The 18,944-nt window shown below is 41.5% G+C and overlaps 1 protein-coding gene across 3 annotated transcripts in view; it reads left to right on the forward strand.

Moving 5' to 3' along the window:
- ror2 (receptor tyrosine kinase-like orphan receptor 2) overlaps positions 1 to 18,944 on the forward strand; it is a 250,042-nt gene that overhangs the window by 174,923 nt on the left and 56,175 nt on the right. For all 3 annotated transcript variants that reach the window (XM_080188746.1, XM_080188747.1, XM_080188748.1), the window contains one exon: positions 13,274 to 13,561. In XM_080188746.1, coding sequence (XP_080044872.1) covers positions 13,274 to 13,561 — 288 coding nt within the window. The remainder of the gene's footprint in view (positions 1 to 13,273; positions 13,562 to 18,944) is intronic.

Genomic DNA, 18,944 nt, shown 5'->3' on the forward strand with positions numbered 1-18,944 from the left:
AATCTCACTGCAAGAAGGCAACCTTTGGAAGCAGGTCATTAGTGTAAAGGTAGCAATATCTTTTTACATTATTGCATTGTCTTCCAATAGCACACACTTAGATTTAAGATCTTACAAAACGGTGAACAAAGTTAGAGGACAGTCTAGTCAACTCTAGTTTTTTTATTCTGGAAATAAGTTGAATTTTTCATCCCGAATAAATTATTTTTGGAAATGAAGTGTTAGTTAAGTATTGCAGAGATAGCGGCAATTGTTTCCATTATACTGCAATGTTTTTGTTGGGTTGTTAGCTAGATTGATTTTCAGAATCTTTGATGAATCAAAGCCTTATTTCCAAAAAAAAATTGTCTCACCACAAAATTCCTCCAGTTGACCTTTCACCATTTAAAAACAATAGCCTGGTTCCTTCTGTCTGGCTTTCCAGCATTTTGCTCGAGCATTCACTGATTAGCTAACAGGCATTTCAATTCCGTGACAAAACTATGAACTGACTTTACTGTGAGGATGTCGTCGTAATCACTGGATGACAGGCAGGGCCGTTCTTCTAAGCCCTTATCTGTGTCATTTAAACTCTGTTCGCCAAAATAATAATTTGAGAGAGGTGTTTAACGCAATAGCTAAAGTTAGAACAAAAATTGATGAAATTTGTGGATGAGAAACCAATCAAGATCAGAAAGATTCTGCTGAGAGGTGATTTGGGTTGTATGTCCGATAACCTGTGGGCGGCAGTGGATTAGTTGAAAACATAAATGATCCCACGTTATTTCACTTAATCATGAAATGGAAAACTTGATACAAATAATGAATTTTTTTTAAATTAAACATTTGCTTATATAGAGCAGTGTATATTCATTTTGCAGTGAACAATAGTCAGCTTCATTATGATCTGTTGTTGCGATGTAATTTCATTTGTGCATACAAGTCCAATCGCTATTTTCAATTTTGGTGATGACAGGCAGGGCTCATTCCACCCGTTGGCAGTAGCTTGGAGCAGCTAATCTGTAGTTATTAAAGGGACTGTAGGAAGCCACTCTCAAAATGGGCAATGCATTTTTCTACATGTATTTATAGTGCCAGAATGAGTTGCTCAATGTTCTGCAGCTATATGTATAGCTTCTGCCATGATTCAAAGTAAGTCTCATTTAACAATTCAGTGTTCTCTGTAATTGGCCTCTCCTGTTGTTTTAAAGAGAGAATCCTGGGACGTCTTGCTGTTTTGGAGAAAGTAGTTAAACTAAATAACACTATTCTATTTCAAGACTGCAAATAGTTACGTATCAAGCATAACACAGCAAAATGCATCTGAAATCTTGCTCCAGAACAGCCCCAAATCTTTCACTTTCCCCATCTCACCCAACCCCACACACACCTCAGTAACTGTGGCAAATTATTGCTGTATTCCTGCTGACTGCACAGTGAATAAAAAAGGCTATTAATAAACTTGATCTTGAGCACTGTTACAATCCCTGTAGAGACCAATAACAAAAGAATTGAATTCCAGTGACCAACATAAAGGAACCCCACTGCAAGATTTTAAGTTTGGCAACTTTTACTGTAATAACGTCAACTGATCATTACTTAGTAGGCAAATAAGCTAAACTACAGACAAGATGGCCCTTACTCATCTGAACACAACCAGTAACCTCTCACTGCATTTATGCTGTGTAGCACACTGTCTCTGCAGAATTGCAGTTTTTTTCAGAAAACAGTCAGAAGTGACTTCCATTGTGGATTCAACTCTCTCCATTTCACTGAATTATCCAGTGACTGTTGAAGATCCCTTCCCTCAATCTTCTGAGAATTAACAAACCCATCACCAGCAGCATGATTCACTCTGATTCTTCCCCTGGCCACTCCAGGATAAATCTTTCAGGATCCTTGGGTCTCTTCAGATTCCTCTTTATCCAGAGAAATACCTTTCACAAACCTTCTTCCTGGTCGTTAGCAAAAAAAACCAGCATTTTTCCCTGCTGCTCAGAAAAGTAACTACTTTCCTGTCAGCTTCTCTCTTTGTCCAGGTTTATTTAGAAAAAAACCGCCTGGAAATCTGTAAGTCTACACAAAGCAAGCTTCCTCAGAATCTGTTAGTATATCCATTGTAAAGCCAGATGCTCTGCCCTTTGACTTCTAGTGTTATATTTGTGATGTGGATCTCAACAGTATCTGACCTGGGCCTCCTGTCCCCACGGTCATCAAGGTAGAACATAGAACATTACAGCACAGTCCAGGCCCTTCTGGCCCTTGATTTTGCGCTGACCTATGAAACCAATCTAAAGCCCATCTAACCTACGCTATTCCAGTATCATCCATATGTTTATCCAATGACCATTTAAATGCTCTTAATGTTGGTGAGTCCCCTACTGTTGTAGGCAGGGCATTCCATGCCCTTATTACTCTCTGAATAAAGAACCTACCTCTGACATCTGTCCTATATCTATCACTCCTCAATTTAAAGCTATGTCCCCTCATGCTAGCCATCACCATCCAAGGAAAAAGACTCTCACTGTCCATCCTATCTAATCCTCTGATCATCTTGTATGCCTCTCTTAAGTCACCTCTTAACCTTCTTCTCTCTAATGAAAGCAGCCTCGAGTCCCTCAGCCTTTCCTCATAAGACCTTCCCACCATACTAGGCAACATTCTGGTAAATCTCCTCTACACCCTTTCCAATGCTTCCACATCCTGCCTATAATGCGGCGACCAGAATTGTACGCAGTACTCCAAGTACGGCCGCACCAGAGTTTTGTACCGCTGCAACATGATCTCGTGGCTCCAAAACTCAATTCCTCTACCAATAAAAGCTAACACACAGTACGCCTTCTTAACCCTATCAACCTGGGTGCCAACTTTCAGGGATCTATGCACATGGACACTGAGATCTCTCTGCTCATCCACACTACCAAGTATCTTACTATTAGCCCAGCACTCTGTATTCCTGTTGCTCCTTCCAAAGTGAAGCTCTTCACACTTCTCCACATTAAACTCCATTTGCCACCTCTCAGCCCAGCTCTGCAGCTTATCCATGTTCCTCTGTAACCTGCAACATCCATTCGCACTGTCCGCAACTCCACCAACTTTCGTGTCATCTGCAAATTTACTAACCTATCCTTCTACGCCCTCATCCAGGTCATTTATAAAAATAATAAACAGCAGTGGCCCCAGAACAGATCCTTGCGATACACCACTAGTAACTGAACTCCAGGATGAACATTTCCCATCAACCACCACCCTCTGTCTTCTTACAGCTAGCCAATTTCTGATCCAAACCGCTAAATCACCCTCAATCCCATGCCTCCATATTTTCTGCAATAGCCTATCTTGAGGAACCTTATCAAACACTTTACTGAAATCCATATACGCCACATCAACTGCTTTTCCCTCATCCACCTCTTTGGTCACCTTCACAAAGAACTCAATAAGGTTTGTGAGGCACGATCTACCCTTCACAAAACCGTGTTGACTATCCCTAATCAAATTGTTCCTTTCTAGATAATTATAAATCCTGTCTCTTGTAATCCTTTCCAAAACTTTGCCCACAACAGGAGTAAGGCTCACTAGTCTATAATTACCAGGGTTGTCTCTACTCCCCTTCTTGAACAAGGGGACAACGTTTGCTATCCTCCAGTCTTCTGGCACTATTCCTGTAGACAATGACAACATACAGATCAAATGCAAAGGCTCTGCAATCTTGTCCCTAGCTTCCCAGAGGATCCTAGGGTAAATCCCATCCGGCTCAGGGGACTTATCTATTTTCACATTTTTAGGAATTGTTAATACCACCTCCTTATGAACCTCAATCCCATCTAGTCTAATAGCCTGTATCTCAGTATTCTCCTCGATAACATTGTCTTTTTCCTGTGTGAATACTGACGAAAAATGTTCATTTGGCACCTCTCCTATCTCTTCGGACTCCACGCACAACTTCCCACTACTGTCCTTGACTGGTCCTAATCTTATCCTAGTCATTCTTTTATTCCTGACATACCTGTAGAAAACTTTAGGGTTTTCCTTGATCCTACCTGCCAAAGACTTCTCATGTCCCCTCCTGGCTCTTCTTAGCTCTCTCTTTATGTCCTTCCTGGCTAAATTGTAACTCTCAAGTGCCCTAGTTGAGCCTTCATGTCTCACCTTTACATAAGTTTCCATCTTCCTCTTCACAAGTGATTCAACTTCTATAGTAAACCACGGTTACCTCGCTCGGCCACTTCTTCCCTGCCTGACAGGTACATATTTATCAAGATCACGCAGTAGCTGTTCTTTGAACAAGCTCCACGTTTCAGTTATGCCCATCCCCTGCAGTTTCCTTCCACATCCTATGCATCCTAAATCTTGCCTAATCGCATCATAATTTCCTTTCACCCAGCTACAATTCTTGCCCTGCGGTATATACCTGTCCCTTCCCATCACTAAAGTAAACATAACTGAATTGTCACTATCACCAAAGTGCTCACCTACCTCCAAATCTAACACCTGGCCTGCTTCATTACCGAGTTACCAAATCCAATGTGGCCTTGTCTCTTGGCCTATCTATGTACTGTCAGGAAACCCTCCTGCACACATTGGACAAACACTGACCTATCTAAAGTACTCAAACTATAGCATTTCCAGTCAATATTTGTAAAGTTAAAGCGTTCACAACAACTACCCTGTTACTTTAGGTCCTATCCAGAATCATCTGTGCAATCCTTTTCTCTACATCTCTGGAACTTTTCATAGGCCTGGAGAAAACTCACAACAGGGTGACCTCTCTTTTCTGTTTCTAACCTCAGCCCATAGTACCTTAGTAGACAAGTCCTCATCAAATGTCCTTTGTGCCACCTTGATACTGTCCTTGACTAACAATGCCAGACCTTTCCCTCTTTTACCACCTTTCCTAATCTTATTGAAACATCTAAACCCTGGAATCTGCAGCAATCATTCCTGTCCATGCTCTATCCATGTCTCCGAAATGGCCACAATATCAAAGTCCCAGGTACTAACCCATGCTGCAAGTTCACCTACCTTGTTCTGGATGCTCCTGGCATTGAAATAGATATTTCACACCACCTTCCTGCCTAGACCATCCCATTTGTAGAGGTCCCACCTACCCCAGAATAAGCCCCAATTATCCGGGTATCTGAATCCCTCCCTCCTGCACCATTCCTGAAGCCACGTGTTCAACTGCTGTCTCTTCCTATTCCTCTCCTCGCTAGCACGTGGCACGAGTAACAAACTAGAGATAACAACTCTGTTTGTTCTAGCTCTAAGCTTCCGCTCTAACACTCTGAATTTTTGCCTAACATCCACATCCCTTTTCCTACCTATGTCTTTGGTGCCTATGTGGACCACGACTTGGGGCTGGTCACCCTCCCCCTTAAGGATCCTGAAAACAGGATCCGAGACACCACGGACCTTGGCACCTGGGAGGCAACACACCAACCACAAGTCTCTCTCGATCCATAGAATCTCCTATCTGTCCCCCTAACTTTGGAGTCCCCAATGACTGATGCTCTACTTCTCTTCCCCCTTCCCTTCTGAGCAACAGGGACAGACTCTATGCCAGCAGCCTGTACCCCATGGCTTACCCCGGTAAGTTCCCCCCCCCCCCCCCCCCCCCAGCAGTATCCAAAACAGTATACTTGTTATACAGAGGAACGGCCACAGGGAATTGCTGCACTGACTATTTACCCCTTCTAACAGTCACCCAAGTATCTTCATTTCTAGGAATAATTACCTCCCTGTAGCTTTTATCTGTAACTGTCTCTGCCTCCCGAATGATCCTAAGTTCATCCAATTCCAGCTCCAGATCCCTAACACGGTCTTCAAGGAGCTGGAATCCATTAGGTACATCAGCCTATTGCTGGGCCAAATGAGCAGGAAGTCACATGCCCTTTTTGTTATGTCATTTTACCTTGAATCAAAGAGACAGTTTAAAATATTCATCTTTTAAAGAATAGATAACCTGTGAAGGAGTGATGGTTCAGTAGCATCTGTCCTGATCCTGTATAAAGCCTAGAGGAAATCAATTAATTGTATGAATATTGAGCACTGCACAGCCAAAGTTAATCACTTAAGCTTTCTACAGATGGTGAAGTTTAAAGTTTATTTATTAGTGTCACAAGTAGGCTTGCATTAACACTGCAGTGAAGTTACTGCGAAAATCCCCTAGTCGCCACACACCAGCGCCTGTTCAGGTACATTGAGGGAGAATTTAGCATGGCCAGTACACTTAACCAGCCCGTCTTTCAGACTGTGGGAGGAAACCAGAGCAACCGGAGGAAACCCACGCAGACAAAGCATGTACGAGCAGAATCCGCACAGTGACCCAAACCAGGAATCAAATCCGGGTCCCTGATGCTGTGAGGCAACAGTGCCAACCATAGTGCCATAACTTTCCATAAATGCATGATATTTCCTGATTTTTGATTTTTTTTTTAAGCCACTTCAGGTTGTAGTCTAAATGTCAGGGTAAATCATAACATTTTACAGCACAGAAATAAAATTGGCCAGTCGCATCTGGGCCAACTCTGAGTACAATATTCCAATAAGAGGTAGATGGATATTGTAATTAAGTGAGTCTGAATAGCTGAGCGGCAGAGATATGATTGTAGCCCAAATACCAGCTGAAAATTCATTATACGAGGAGTGCATGGAACAAATCACTTCTGCCTGCTCAAAAATGTTTGAGTGGCAATGCTGCAATTTAGCAAGCTTAGTGGTTGTAAATTACATCACAGAAGTCTCTGGCATTACAGCTGTAAGTTCCTCTTTGAACTCAGTAAAATGTATCTGCATATACCAACTCGCCATGTGTTCTGTACAGTATTATCAGTTACTTGGCCAAGATCTTGCAATCTGTTTTTATGAGGAAGATTGGCTGGTGGCACGAACAAAGGTTTCACAATCTGGTTTAGGAATCGGGGCATAGAAAATAGCACCTGTCTTCAGTGGTTCTCTGAAAGCCAGGGAGAATAATTTCAGCTCATCTTTCTTCTGTTATCCTCCTGTGAATTTGAATCTGTAATACCGACACACTGACCTTGTTAAGTCTCATACTATTAGTTATTTACATTACATTCGTGTGTACATGACTTGAAAGCAGACTGCTCATTTTAACTGCCTAGACTGAAGAGGAGAGATGTGTTATTGAAATATCTAGTTTCATGCTCAAGATTTGAATTTTTGCTTCATCACAGAATTTCCAAGGACTTTTCTTCTTTTATCCTTTATCCTGTTTAAACTGAGTCTGTTTAAGTGAGGCAATCTTTTTTTTGGCTCTTCCTCACAGCCTGGAATCCTAAATCTGCACTCCAGCTGCTTGAATTGTATCATAAAATCCTTAACGTTTTTATGTATATGTGATATTTCCTTTCTGATAAAAGTTTTCAATGCATCCTAAACTCTCAAGAAGCCTGATTTCTTATCCAAATAGAGTCTATTTATCATTTAGGAATTTGTTGAAGTTAGCATCTAAAGTGGGGAAGGATTAAATCTTTATTGCTATGTGCACTTATCAAATTCTGAACATTTGGCTCTTAACCTCAGAGCTAATCAAAGCCTGCATCTGAATATGTGAGACAAGAGAAATGTCAGGAATATGTTGTGTGCAGCAGCAAAAATATTGATCTCTGTGAACCATAAGTTAAAATATAAAATCATCCCAGCTCCTACTCCCCTGTTAGTTACCTAATGGGGCTGTTATGCCTCTGAAGATCAAATATTCCCTCAGAATTGTTGAAACAAAGCTACGATAGACACAGTTGGCTGGATTTTGTTCTGTGATGAATGAACAACACTAATTGTTCACTTAAGTTTAAACTTGTCCATAGATTGTCTATGGGATGTTGCACTGAACTTGCTTTGGTTAGAAAGCCTTTTCAGTACTGCTACAGATTCTAAAGAGAATTGGGGACCCATTTGAACAGGGCACATTGTAAATGGACTTGACCAATCAAATTAAAAAAGAAACAGAAATCAATAGTGCAGGATATGAACTAAGAAGTGGTTCATATTAGTTTGGTTAATTCAATGTTAAAACAAATACGGAAATAGAAATAAAGAGAGGTAAAGAAACATGGGATTAAAAGGCAAGGAGACATGAAAGAAAGAAAATACCTTTTTAAAATATCATCAATAATTGAAATCTAACGGAATGAGATTCTGCACTTTATAAACATAAATTTACAGTGCCAGTGAGTTGTTTTCAACAGTTGCTGCAGAAATTTCACACTGTTTCAATGCCAAGTCTCTCTGAGAAAGACTGTTCAAGCGAAGCTTGTGGAGGAACAGAGAAACTCAAACAGCTACTCTTGATTTCTGCAATCACAAGAACTGTGAATGAACTGTGCATGTATAATCACTGGAAGTTCCTTTTTAATTTACACTAAATAATTTAAACACAAAGTCCAGACCATTTGTTTAGGCTGGTCTTATGAAGGACAGGTTAACTCCACCCAGAATTAATGTTTGAAGTGTTATTTGCATTCACCCCTTGCCCTTCATGATAATCTGACTCAAATTAATTTGGACCTCGACAATGGTCTCTAATAGTTTTCTCATCACTGACATTTGGGTGACCGACCTGTTCTTACCAGATTTATTCCACTCCACACTTTTGAGGATGCAATACTTGAAACTCTTCAGTCTGCCAGTACCATTTTCATAGATAAGGAGGAAGATTGTGGCCAAATGTATTGAATTTCCACAGTTATTTCCCTGAGTAACTTCGAATGAATCACATCTGCACTGGGTGGCTTCTCTATATTTGAATGCTGCCAGTCTTTTAAGTACGCCCTTCTTAATCTATTTTTATCCCATCCAGTATCCCTCCAACATCCTCCTTTACTGCTGCATTGGCAGCAATCCTTCTCTCTAGTGAAAACATGGAAAGTATTCATTTGGTTCCACAGTCATATTCTTTGCATCAAAAAAATTCCCTCATTTCTCGTTAACTGACCATACCATTCTTTCAGCTCCTAGTTTGGGTTGACTTTTTATGTTACCTACTAATCTTTTCTCAAACCGTCTCACTTTTTGTCCTTGGCCTTTTTGAACTTTCCTGCTTACTTTATATTCTGCCTGATTTTCGATTGTATTCTGTACCTGACATTTGTCATAAGCCTTTTTCTTTTGTTCTATTTTAGTCATATTTTTGCTGTTTAGAGAGCTCTTACTCTGATGCTTCGTCTTTCCTCCTTATTGGAATATATTTGGTTTGCATTGCCAGCCACCACCTATCGTTGCCGTCAGCCTTGGCTTCCCTGTTCCATCTTTTTCTTTTCTATCCCTTCTGAACTACACATTCCTGCCCACATTTAAACCAAGTCTATTATAGCCACTATCATAATCCCATATAGCAGCTCCTTTCATTAATGCAGGTACTTTCCAAGGTAATGATATGGGTTTTGCTTTGTTGTCTATTTTAGCCTATGATTTTCTCATCTCTTTCCAACAATTCTCCATAACCATATAGAATTTCACTCTTTTTGACAATTCCCCTGCATTAAAGTGTTTCAAAGCATCTCCTTTGTTTCTCTCTTTTTCTTCTCCTCGGACACCAAAATAAAAGAACTCCAAGGGCTGGATTTTTGCTATAAGGCCAGTAGCACAAGTTGGGAAATCTTCCAACTTGGCAGATCCACCTCGGTTTAAAGGGCCTCAATACAGTTAATTTTCACACTGAAATGGGGGTAATAATGGTGGTGGTGGGATGGTGTAATGCTCACCAACCTTGATATTGGGAGAAACATTCCCATTCATGAAACCCATTCAAAGATTTTAAAACCCTTCGTGTGTCCAATCTTTTGTGAAAACAGTAATAATTAGTAGCCACATCAAAGACAGCTGATTCTTTCATACCCTCTAGAACAGTCAAGCAAAATATTAACTGAGCCCAGTTAACGAGATGAGTGATTTTGGACCATTTGGAACTCAGCTAAACATTCATTGTGACATCAGCTGGAATAGTAGTCCTTGGGAAATGTTAACAAAGAACTTTATGGCAGGATCAGATAGTAATGATTTTTTTATCTAACCGGCACCAAATGGACTGTCAATCAAAGCAGTCTAGCAGAGCGTGTTTATTTTTTAAACTCTCTAACTGACAGCTTCAGCCAGTTTTTTTTCCATGTTTAAAGGGCTGCAGATTTACAAAAACTTCAGAGCATGACATTCGAACAGACTTTCTGTGCCCTTCACAAATTTGTGACTTCCATACTTTAATTCAAGCCTCTTGGAACACAGAAAAATGGGGTAGGTTTGAACTTAGCAGTTGTATCAAATTGCTTTGCTGAATTTAGCTTCCCTCCCCTCCCCTGTGATTTATACTCCGCCGTTCCACTCCAAAAAAAAGAATTTATCGGAAATGGGAACTGAACTGTTGCCTGCCATTTTTTTAGAGCCTCCTGTGTTAGCCTGAATCTGCAAATTCTATCCTCAATTGTTGTAATTCTAAGCACAAAATTTACAAAAAAAAAAGGCAGGCTGGTCACAATGAAAGAAGAGACAAGTAAACAGTTTAGAATAAAACCATTTTTTCAGATGAATGGATTGATCTGCCAGGTACATTTTAGAAATCATGTTCTTTCAGGGTAACCTGCAGACCAGGCACCTTTTAGGGTCTAAAGTGCTGGCCTTAGGTCCATTCATGAGTTTGCACAATACGCAGCGCAAAAACATCTTATCAGTAAAAAACATCTTATGAAAGTAAATTGCAATAGAGAATCCCCCGACAGATTTCTCAGCTAAAGGAAGAGGAATTCACTTGACTGTTGCATTTCAGATGTGAGTTTGAACACAGGATGGAACCCTCTAAGACAAGGAAATTATTATATGCAGCTGTGGATTGAAATGTAGCGAATGTATCATCTATCTATTAAAAATGTGCAAGGGGTAGGAGGCTAGGTATCTTTTCATCAAAGACACATTTCTCATGGAACTCAACAAAGGTGTTTGAGAGAGCTGGGCTGAGAGGCAACAGCATCTACTTGGGCATACAGGGTGTCATTAAAACAGAATGGAATAGTGTGAGTTGTAAAGTTCATGATTTCAATAAATACTCATTTTGCGCTGTATATTGTGTGTTCAGAATTCTACTGATGTTAAATGTGAGAATATCCCAAAACCTTGGAAGGAACACTGGTTCTTAGTGGTGTATCTTTTCAAGTTGATATCTGCGAGAAAAGATATTCCAACCCAGGGAGGAACAGTTAGGTCATGGTGTGCTCAATTAATAAAGAATATTTATTAACTTAAATATATAACAAGATGGATTATAATACACTGCAACACTTAATTACACTGATGGTTATATACACATAGTATTACATGAAATTACTCTTAGTTCCCAACTACCTATGTTTCCTGAACTCAAACACACTCCTTTGTTCCCAAGCAGAATCTAATATATAAATCTATGAGCTAAGTTCAGCTGATAATTAAAACACACAGGTTATTTGGTCACTTTTGGGAAAACTGTCTTCAGTTTCAGCAAAGGAAAAATCTTCAGTTCAAGTTTTGGATCTTAACCGGCTAACTGTTTAGTAACAACTCTTTTGCGATACTGTTTCTGTAGTTGGGTGTGACTGTAATGGTAGTTGCTGTTCATGTGTCAATTTCCTTATCTCTCCACTCTGAACTTACTCTTCGACATCCCATTTTTTCTCCCAGTCACATAGGTAAACACTTGCTTTTCACGCTGATGTGCTAATTCACATGTCAAAACCCCTTCAGGCAGATGCCCTGATCAGTTCCCCTTTCCTTTTTATCCAAATTTCATCATTTTTGATCTTAATTTTCCCCAATTCTTAATATATGCAAATTCATGGAAGGGCCAAAAGTGGTGGAGTTAGGCCCTAAAAGTACCCAGTCTACCTTGGATTAACCTTCAGCAAGATATCTCAATGGCTGTTTCACACTGCTACTATGAGTGTGAAACAAAGTGGTATTTGTCACTAATAGGATGCTGTCATCAAGCCGAAAAACCTTTTGCACAAATGAGTAATGTGGCAATGAACTTCAGTGCCAGTGTGATGCTAGGTAGGTTGGCCATGAATCATATTGAACAGTATGCCTCCTCTGCTTTTCGCAATGGGCAAGATACAGTCCATACCCAACCAGCATATACAAGGTGCTGACCATACCCAACCAGCATATACAATATACAGACCATACCAAACCTGCAAAACTCAGAACGCAGAATCCAACATTAAATATGTTTCTGTAATTGGACAACATTTGTTGAATAATCCTTAGTGTGCTGAGATTTACATTGACAAGTGACCATATTATCAGTCAGGCTTGTAGTGTTGTGCATTTGCATGGATTGGAAGCTACATATATTAAATCATGGCCCAGTTGTTTGCAGATGGAAAGAACTTGTACGTACATTGCACCTGTTTCAGCAAAACAAAATTGGCGACACTCATTTGCTGACTTGTTTCCCAGGGCAATGCCTTGACCCAATCAGGGTCAACCTGCCTGGTTTAAACTTCAAACAATGCTTGGCAGTTATCTGTCAGTCACCAATAACTGGTGTATTCTCTCTGACAACACCTCTACCAATCAGAGTCCGTTTGCCAATCAATCAGTATTCTCTTCTCAAATTATAAGTTGTTTTCCTCTTACGCTGATATTCTTGTGAAGTGTTCTGAGGAGTGCAAAACAAAAAAGCTTTGACTATCTGGTTTCAGCAGTCTACATTTTTGGTACTTAATCTCTTCCACCCTCTGACCAACCCCTGAGCTACCCTTTTGTTCCACTTGATCCTCTTGCTTTTTTCAACAACAAAAAACCCCATCACATTACTCTCCTCAGCTCTGAAGAAGACTGGTACGCACACAAAACATTAACTCTGTTTCACTCACTACAGGTGCTACCAGATCTTCTCAGTTTTTGCTAGCACTTTGTGTTTTACTTCAAATATCTTTGGTACTGTATTCAAACTGCTACAGAGGGGTTGTCATTTTCATAGGTCTATAATGTTCTTCTGTTAATCAGTTCTATACATACATTTTCTAATATGTAGTTAAAACTCCTTACCAATTTTAAATTAATCTCAATCAGTATTTTGAGGTTGCTGTAGAGTTTTAATGATACTTTTTTTGTCATGTGACATTGTAAATGCATTTTTAGTCTAAATTCAAGTCAATTAACAATGTATCTTGATGCTTCTGTGGCTTTTTTGAAAATGAATTGGATACAGTGAAATTTTGAATAATTGACTCTTGTGCATGCAACTGGAATTTGAGAATTTGAAACATTACCTAGATATTAAATGCTGACCTTTCACCTTCAGGTTATTTTCTGACCTTTCTGGCGCCTGTGAACAATATCACTATCGTACAAGGACAGACAGCGACTCTGTACTGCAAAGTTGCAGGCAACCCACTTCCGAATATAAGATGGCTGAAAAATGATGCGCCGGTTTTTCAAGAAGCAAGGCGGATCACAATAAGGAAAACAGAATACGGTTCTCGACTTCGAATTCAAGACCTGGATACAACAGACACAGGCTACTACCAGTGTGTCGCATCTAATGGCAATAAAACCATCACGGCCACTGGGGTGCTATATGTGAAACTTGGTATGTAATTTTTAAAGTAATACTTAAAATTATTTATATAAGAACATAAGAAATAGGAGCAGGAGTAGGCCATCTAGCCCTTCGAGCCTGCCCCGCCATTCAATAAGATCATGGCTGATATGTCGTGGCTCAGTTCCACTTTCCCGCCCTCTCCCCATAACCCTTAATCCCCTCTCTTATCAAAAACCCATCAACCCGCGTCTTAAAAATATTTAGCGAGGCAGCCTCCACCACTTCAACGGGCAGAGAATTCCAGAGATTCACCACCCTTTGAGTGAAGAAGTTCCTCCTCAACTCCGTTCTAAACCGCCCCCCCTTTATCTTGAGGCTGTGCCCCCTAGTCCTACTGTCTTTTTTGAGCGGGAAGAGTCTCTCCACCTCTATCCTATCCATCCCATTCATCATCTTATATGTCTCAATGAGATCTCCCCTCATTCTTCTAAACTCTAACAAGTACAAGCCTAGTTTATTCAGCCTGTCCTCATAGCTCAACCCCCTCAACTCTGGTATCAGCCTAGTAAACCTCCTCTGCACTCCCTCCAAGGCCAAAGTGCGGCGCCCAAAACTGCACACAGTACTCCAGCTGCGGCCTCACCAATGCCCTATACAGCTGCAGCAAGACTTCCCTACTTTTATATTCAATCCCCCTCGTTATGAAGGCCAGCATCCCATTCGCCTTCCTGACCACCTGCTGCACCTGCAAGCTGGGTTTTTGCGACTCATGCGCAAGACCCCGAGGTCCTTCTGCACCGTCGCCTGCTGCAGTTTTTCGCCACGTAAGTAATAGTCCTTCCTACCATTATTCCTACCAAAGTGGACCACCTCACACTTGCCAACATTAAATTCCATTTGCCATTTCCTGGCCCATTCGCCCAGCCTATCTAGATCCTTCTGCAGACTCTCCACACCCTCCGCACAATTTGCCGTTCCCCCAATCTTGGTGTCATCAACAGAATCTTGAATAATTGATATGGCATGTACTCCTCGTGTCTGACTTTTCGATAACATAAGTTTTGATATAATAGGAATTTCACAGATTAGGTTGATTGCTGCTGATATTTCTTTTATTCCTCCCTCATTCCTTAGCCCTTCACAGTAATACATTGTTCTTTTGCTCTACTATTACCAACATGAGCAGCTAATTTATCAGCCCACTGCTGATTCAAATCTCTTTAATATACCTGCTCGTGACACTATTGACTGAACTAGTCACACTACCCAAAGCCAAGACCTAAAAATGATTCCCTGATGCCAACTGGACCCCATCCCTACCCAGTTTCTATAGCTCGAGTTCAGTTTGCAGACGCAGAAGACGTGCTCACTGGACATAGGCTAATGATATCATTAGTGCTCTGCTCGCTAGCTGGGATGGCCAAGGTTAGGGGAACATTTTGGCTGTTGCTCTTGTCCTGTAATGAAATAATGATTCAATATTTGATGGAAGAAAATAATGGAAAAATGTTTTTGCCCTTCATTCTGATTCTTAAGACAATTAAGATAACTCGCACTCCTCAGCTGTCAGCAGCTTTGTGTGTTTTTGTGTTTTGGGTATCCATGTGTCTTAGCTTTACGTACCACATCCCTTTTGTCTTCCATACAGTAAAGCTAAATTTGATTGCTTGTGAGCCATCTGCATGTTATACTCTTGTCCACATTCTCCACTTTGATTATGGGTGGCAGGTTGGCACAGTGGTTAACATTGCTGCCTCACAGTGTCGAGGACCTGGGTTCGATTCCCAGCTTGGGTCACTGTCTGTGTGGCATTTGCATGTTCTCCCTGTGTCTGTGTGGGTTTTCTCTGGGGTCCTCCAGCTTCCTCCCACAGTTTAAAAATGTGCGGGTTTGGTACATTGGCCATGGTGAATTCTTCCTCAGTATACCCGAACAGGTACCAGAATGTGGTGACTGGGGGATTTTCACAGTAACTTCATTGTAGTGTTAATGTAAGCCTGTTTGTGGCACTAATAAATAAACACTACTTTAAAATGTGATTAATATGTTGCAGTTGGGAAGGGCTGAATGGAGTTGTCTTTGAGGCCCTTTACTGTTCTTTGCACCAAACCTGCTGTGTCAAATTGGGATGTCTTAAGTCTGTTTACAAGACTAGGTTATATTATACAGGCCAATGAATATCAATAAGTTCTATTCCCAAAAGACGCCCAGTCTCTTTTTTTAGATTTTTTTGGTTTGAGCCAAGTAGTCAATGAATTTGCAAATAATACCAGGGTCTTGAGTTAACTTACAAAAGCAGTTTTCCCCAAAGCTGATGCTGGGAGGGCAAACACTAAAGGCAAAAGGTACTGGCATTTAGTCTCTCCTTGGCACTTTGTATTTTCATAATATACCTGTTTGTGGATGCAGCATATCATTAATCCTGCATCTCCTTTTATCTGAGAGAATTTTCTCCTGGGAGCCCTTAGCCTAGGGCCACACAACACTATGTTCAATGAAGTCTAAGGGACTGGGTTAAATTGTCTTTGGATTACCCAATTTTCTTTCCTTGCCTCCATGAAGGTTGGTGATCTTGCAGATGATGAAACAGTCCATGTCCACCTCCAAGAAGATCTGGATAATATTCAGGATTAGACTAATAAGTGGCAAGGAAATGGCCATCTCCAACAAAAAATAAACTGATTACCTCAACTTGACAATCAACTGCATTACCATCACTGAATCCCCCAACAATCGACATTCTTGGGGGGCTTGCCATTGACCAGAAACTGAACTGGACTAGCCATATAAATACTGTGGCTATCAGTGTAGGTCAGAGTCAGGAAATTCTGTGATGTGTAACTCACCTCCTGACTCCCAAAGCCTGTCCACCATCTATTAGGCACAAATCAGTAGTGTAATGTAGCAACAGAACTCATGAAGCGCAACACCATCCGAGGATAAAGCAGTTTTCTACCCTTGAATATTCACTCTCTCCATCGCTGTTATATAGTGCCATAAACTCACCCAGGCTCCTTCAACAGCACCTTCCAACTCCTGGTCTTTATCATCCAGCAGAACAAGGACTGCAGGCTCAAGAAAACACCACCATCTGCAAGCTCCCTTCCAAGTCATGCACCATCTAGACTTGGAAATATGTGGCTTTTTTTTCTCCATTGTCACTGGACCAAAATCTTGGAACTTCTTCCACAGTGATTGTACTTGCACTGTTGGGGTTGGGGATAGACGATAAATGCTGACCTTGCCTCTAACGCCCACATCCCATGAACAAACAAAAGAGTTCTCACTATCCTTTACAATTGTCTCTTCTCCATTGACCGGCTTTATGTCTCTGCTCCCACTTGGTTCTATTCTTGGCTATATGAACACGGGTATGTTTTCTTCCCCGATGGTTTCCCTTATTGTTGTCACAGCACCTTCGGAGTCCTGCAGAGATTTGTCCTTGATGCTCTTTTCATCCATTTCTACTTGTTAACTGTCAGTTATCTGCAGATGTGCACTACAGTGATGCCAAACTCGACTTTCCACTCTTTCATTTTTGCTATTGCGTCTGTACCATCAGAATGCTTTTGGATGTGCCTTGACTCCCAATCCCCACATTGCTCAATGTTTTCAGATGATACCATCATCTGTCATTCTGACCAAGTCTCAACTCCCTTTCCTTTTTCCTAACCACTCTTGGGCTGAACTGGATGGTTTGCATTCTTGCTGCCATGTTTGACTCTTCAATTGCGTTTTCAACCCCACATTCACTGCAACAGCCACCTTAATTTTGTAATATCACCCACTAGAACTGTGGCAGCATGGTGGCACAGTGGTGAACATAAGAACATAAGAAATAGGAGCAGGAGTAGGCCATCTAGCCCTTCGAGCCTGCCCCGCCATTCAATAAGATCATGGCTGATCTGTCGTGGCTCAGTTTCACATTCCCGCCCCCTCCCCATAACCCTTAATCCCCTCGCTTATCAAAAACCCATCAACCCGCGTCTTAAAAATATTTAGCGAGGCAGCCTCCACCACTTCAACGGGCAGAGAATTCCAGAGATTCACCACCCTTTGAGTGAAGAAGTTCCTCCTCAACTCTGTTCTAAACCGCCCCCCCCTTTATCTTGAGGCTGTGCCCCCTAGTCCTACTGTCTTTTTTGAGCGGGAAGAGTCTCTCCACCTCTATCCTATCCATCCCATTCATCATCTTATATGTCTCAATGAGATCTCCCCTCATTCTTCTAAACTCTAACGAGTACAAGCCTGCCTGTCCTCATAGCTCAACCCCCTCAACTCCGGTATCAGCCTAGTAAACCTCCTCTGCACTCCCTCCAAGGCCAAAATATCCTTGCATAAGTGCGGCGCCCAAAACTGCACACAGTACTCCAGCTGCGGCCTCACCAATGCCCTATACAGCCACAGCAAGACCTCCCTACTTTTATATTCAACTCCCCTCGCTATGAAGGCCAGCATCCCATTTGCCTTCCTGACCACCTGCTGCACCTGCAAGCTGGGTTTTTGCGACTCATGCACAGGGACCCCGAGGTCCCTCTGCACCGTCGCCTGCTGCAGTTTTTCGCCACGTAAGTAATAGTCCTTCCTACCATTATTCCTACCAAAGTGGACCACCTCGCACTTGCCAACATTAAATTCCATTTGCCAGTTCCTGGCCCATTCGCCCAGCCTATCTAGATCTAGTTAGCACTGCCACCTCCCAGTGCCAGGGTCCCAGGTTAAATTCCGGCCTTGAGCAGCTGTCTGTGGAGTTTGCACATTCTCCCAGTGTCTGCATGGGCTTCCTCCAGGTGCTCTGGTTTCTTCCCACAGTCCAAAGATGTGCGGATTAGGTTGATTGGCCATGCAAAATGAACCCTAGTGTCAGCAGATTGGCAAGATAAATATGTGTGGTTATGGGAATAAGGTCTGGGGGGGGGTATTGTGGTCGGTGCAGACTCGATGAGCCGAATGACCTCTATCTGCATTGTAGGGACTGTATTGTATTCTACTCTTGCCACAGTCCATCTGAGGCTAGTTTCTTTATCAATATATTTGCCACCTGCAGTCTTGTTCATTGGAATTTTTGCCAAAAGTCTAAGAACTGGAACCATGAATAGATCATATGACCCTCAAGCCTGTTTCACCATTCAGTATAGTCATGGCTGGTCATCTACTCAATTTCACTTTTCCTGCCTGCTCCACATATCTCTTGATTCCATAAGAGATCAAAAATCTATCTATCCCAGACTTAAATATATTCAATAATGGAGCATCCACAACCATTTACATGAGTGAATTTTAACTCTTCACAACCCACTGAATGAAGAAACTACCCTTATCTTAATCTGAATTCTCTATCCTGAGGCTGCGTACCTGTGTTCTAGATTTCTCAGCCAGCATTAGCAATGTCTGTGCCTAACCAGTCAAGTCCCTTCTGAAGAGATCAAGT

This window comes from Carcharhinus amblyrhynchos, chromosome 5 (assembly GCF_965287045.1).
Source record: "Carcharhinus amblyrhynchos chromosome 5, sCarAmb.v2.hapA, whole genome shotgun sequence".
NCBI lineage: Eukaryota > Metazoa > Chordata > Chondrichthyes > Carcharhiniformes > Carcharhinidae > Carcharhinus > Carcharhinus amblyrhynchos.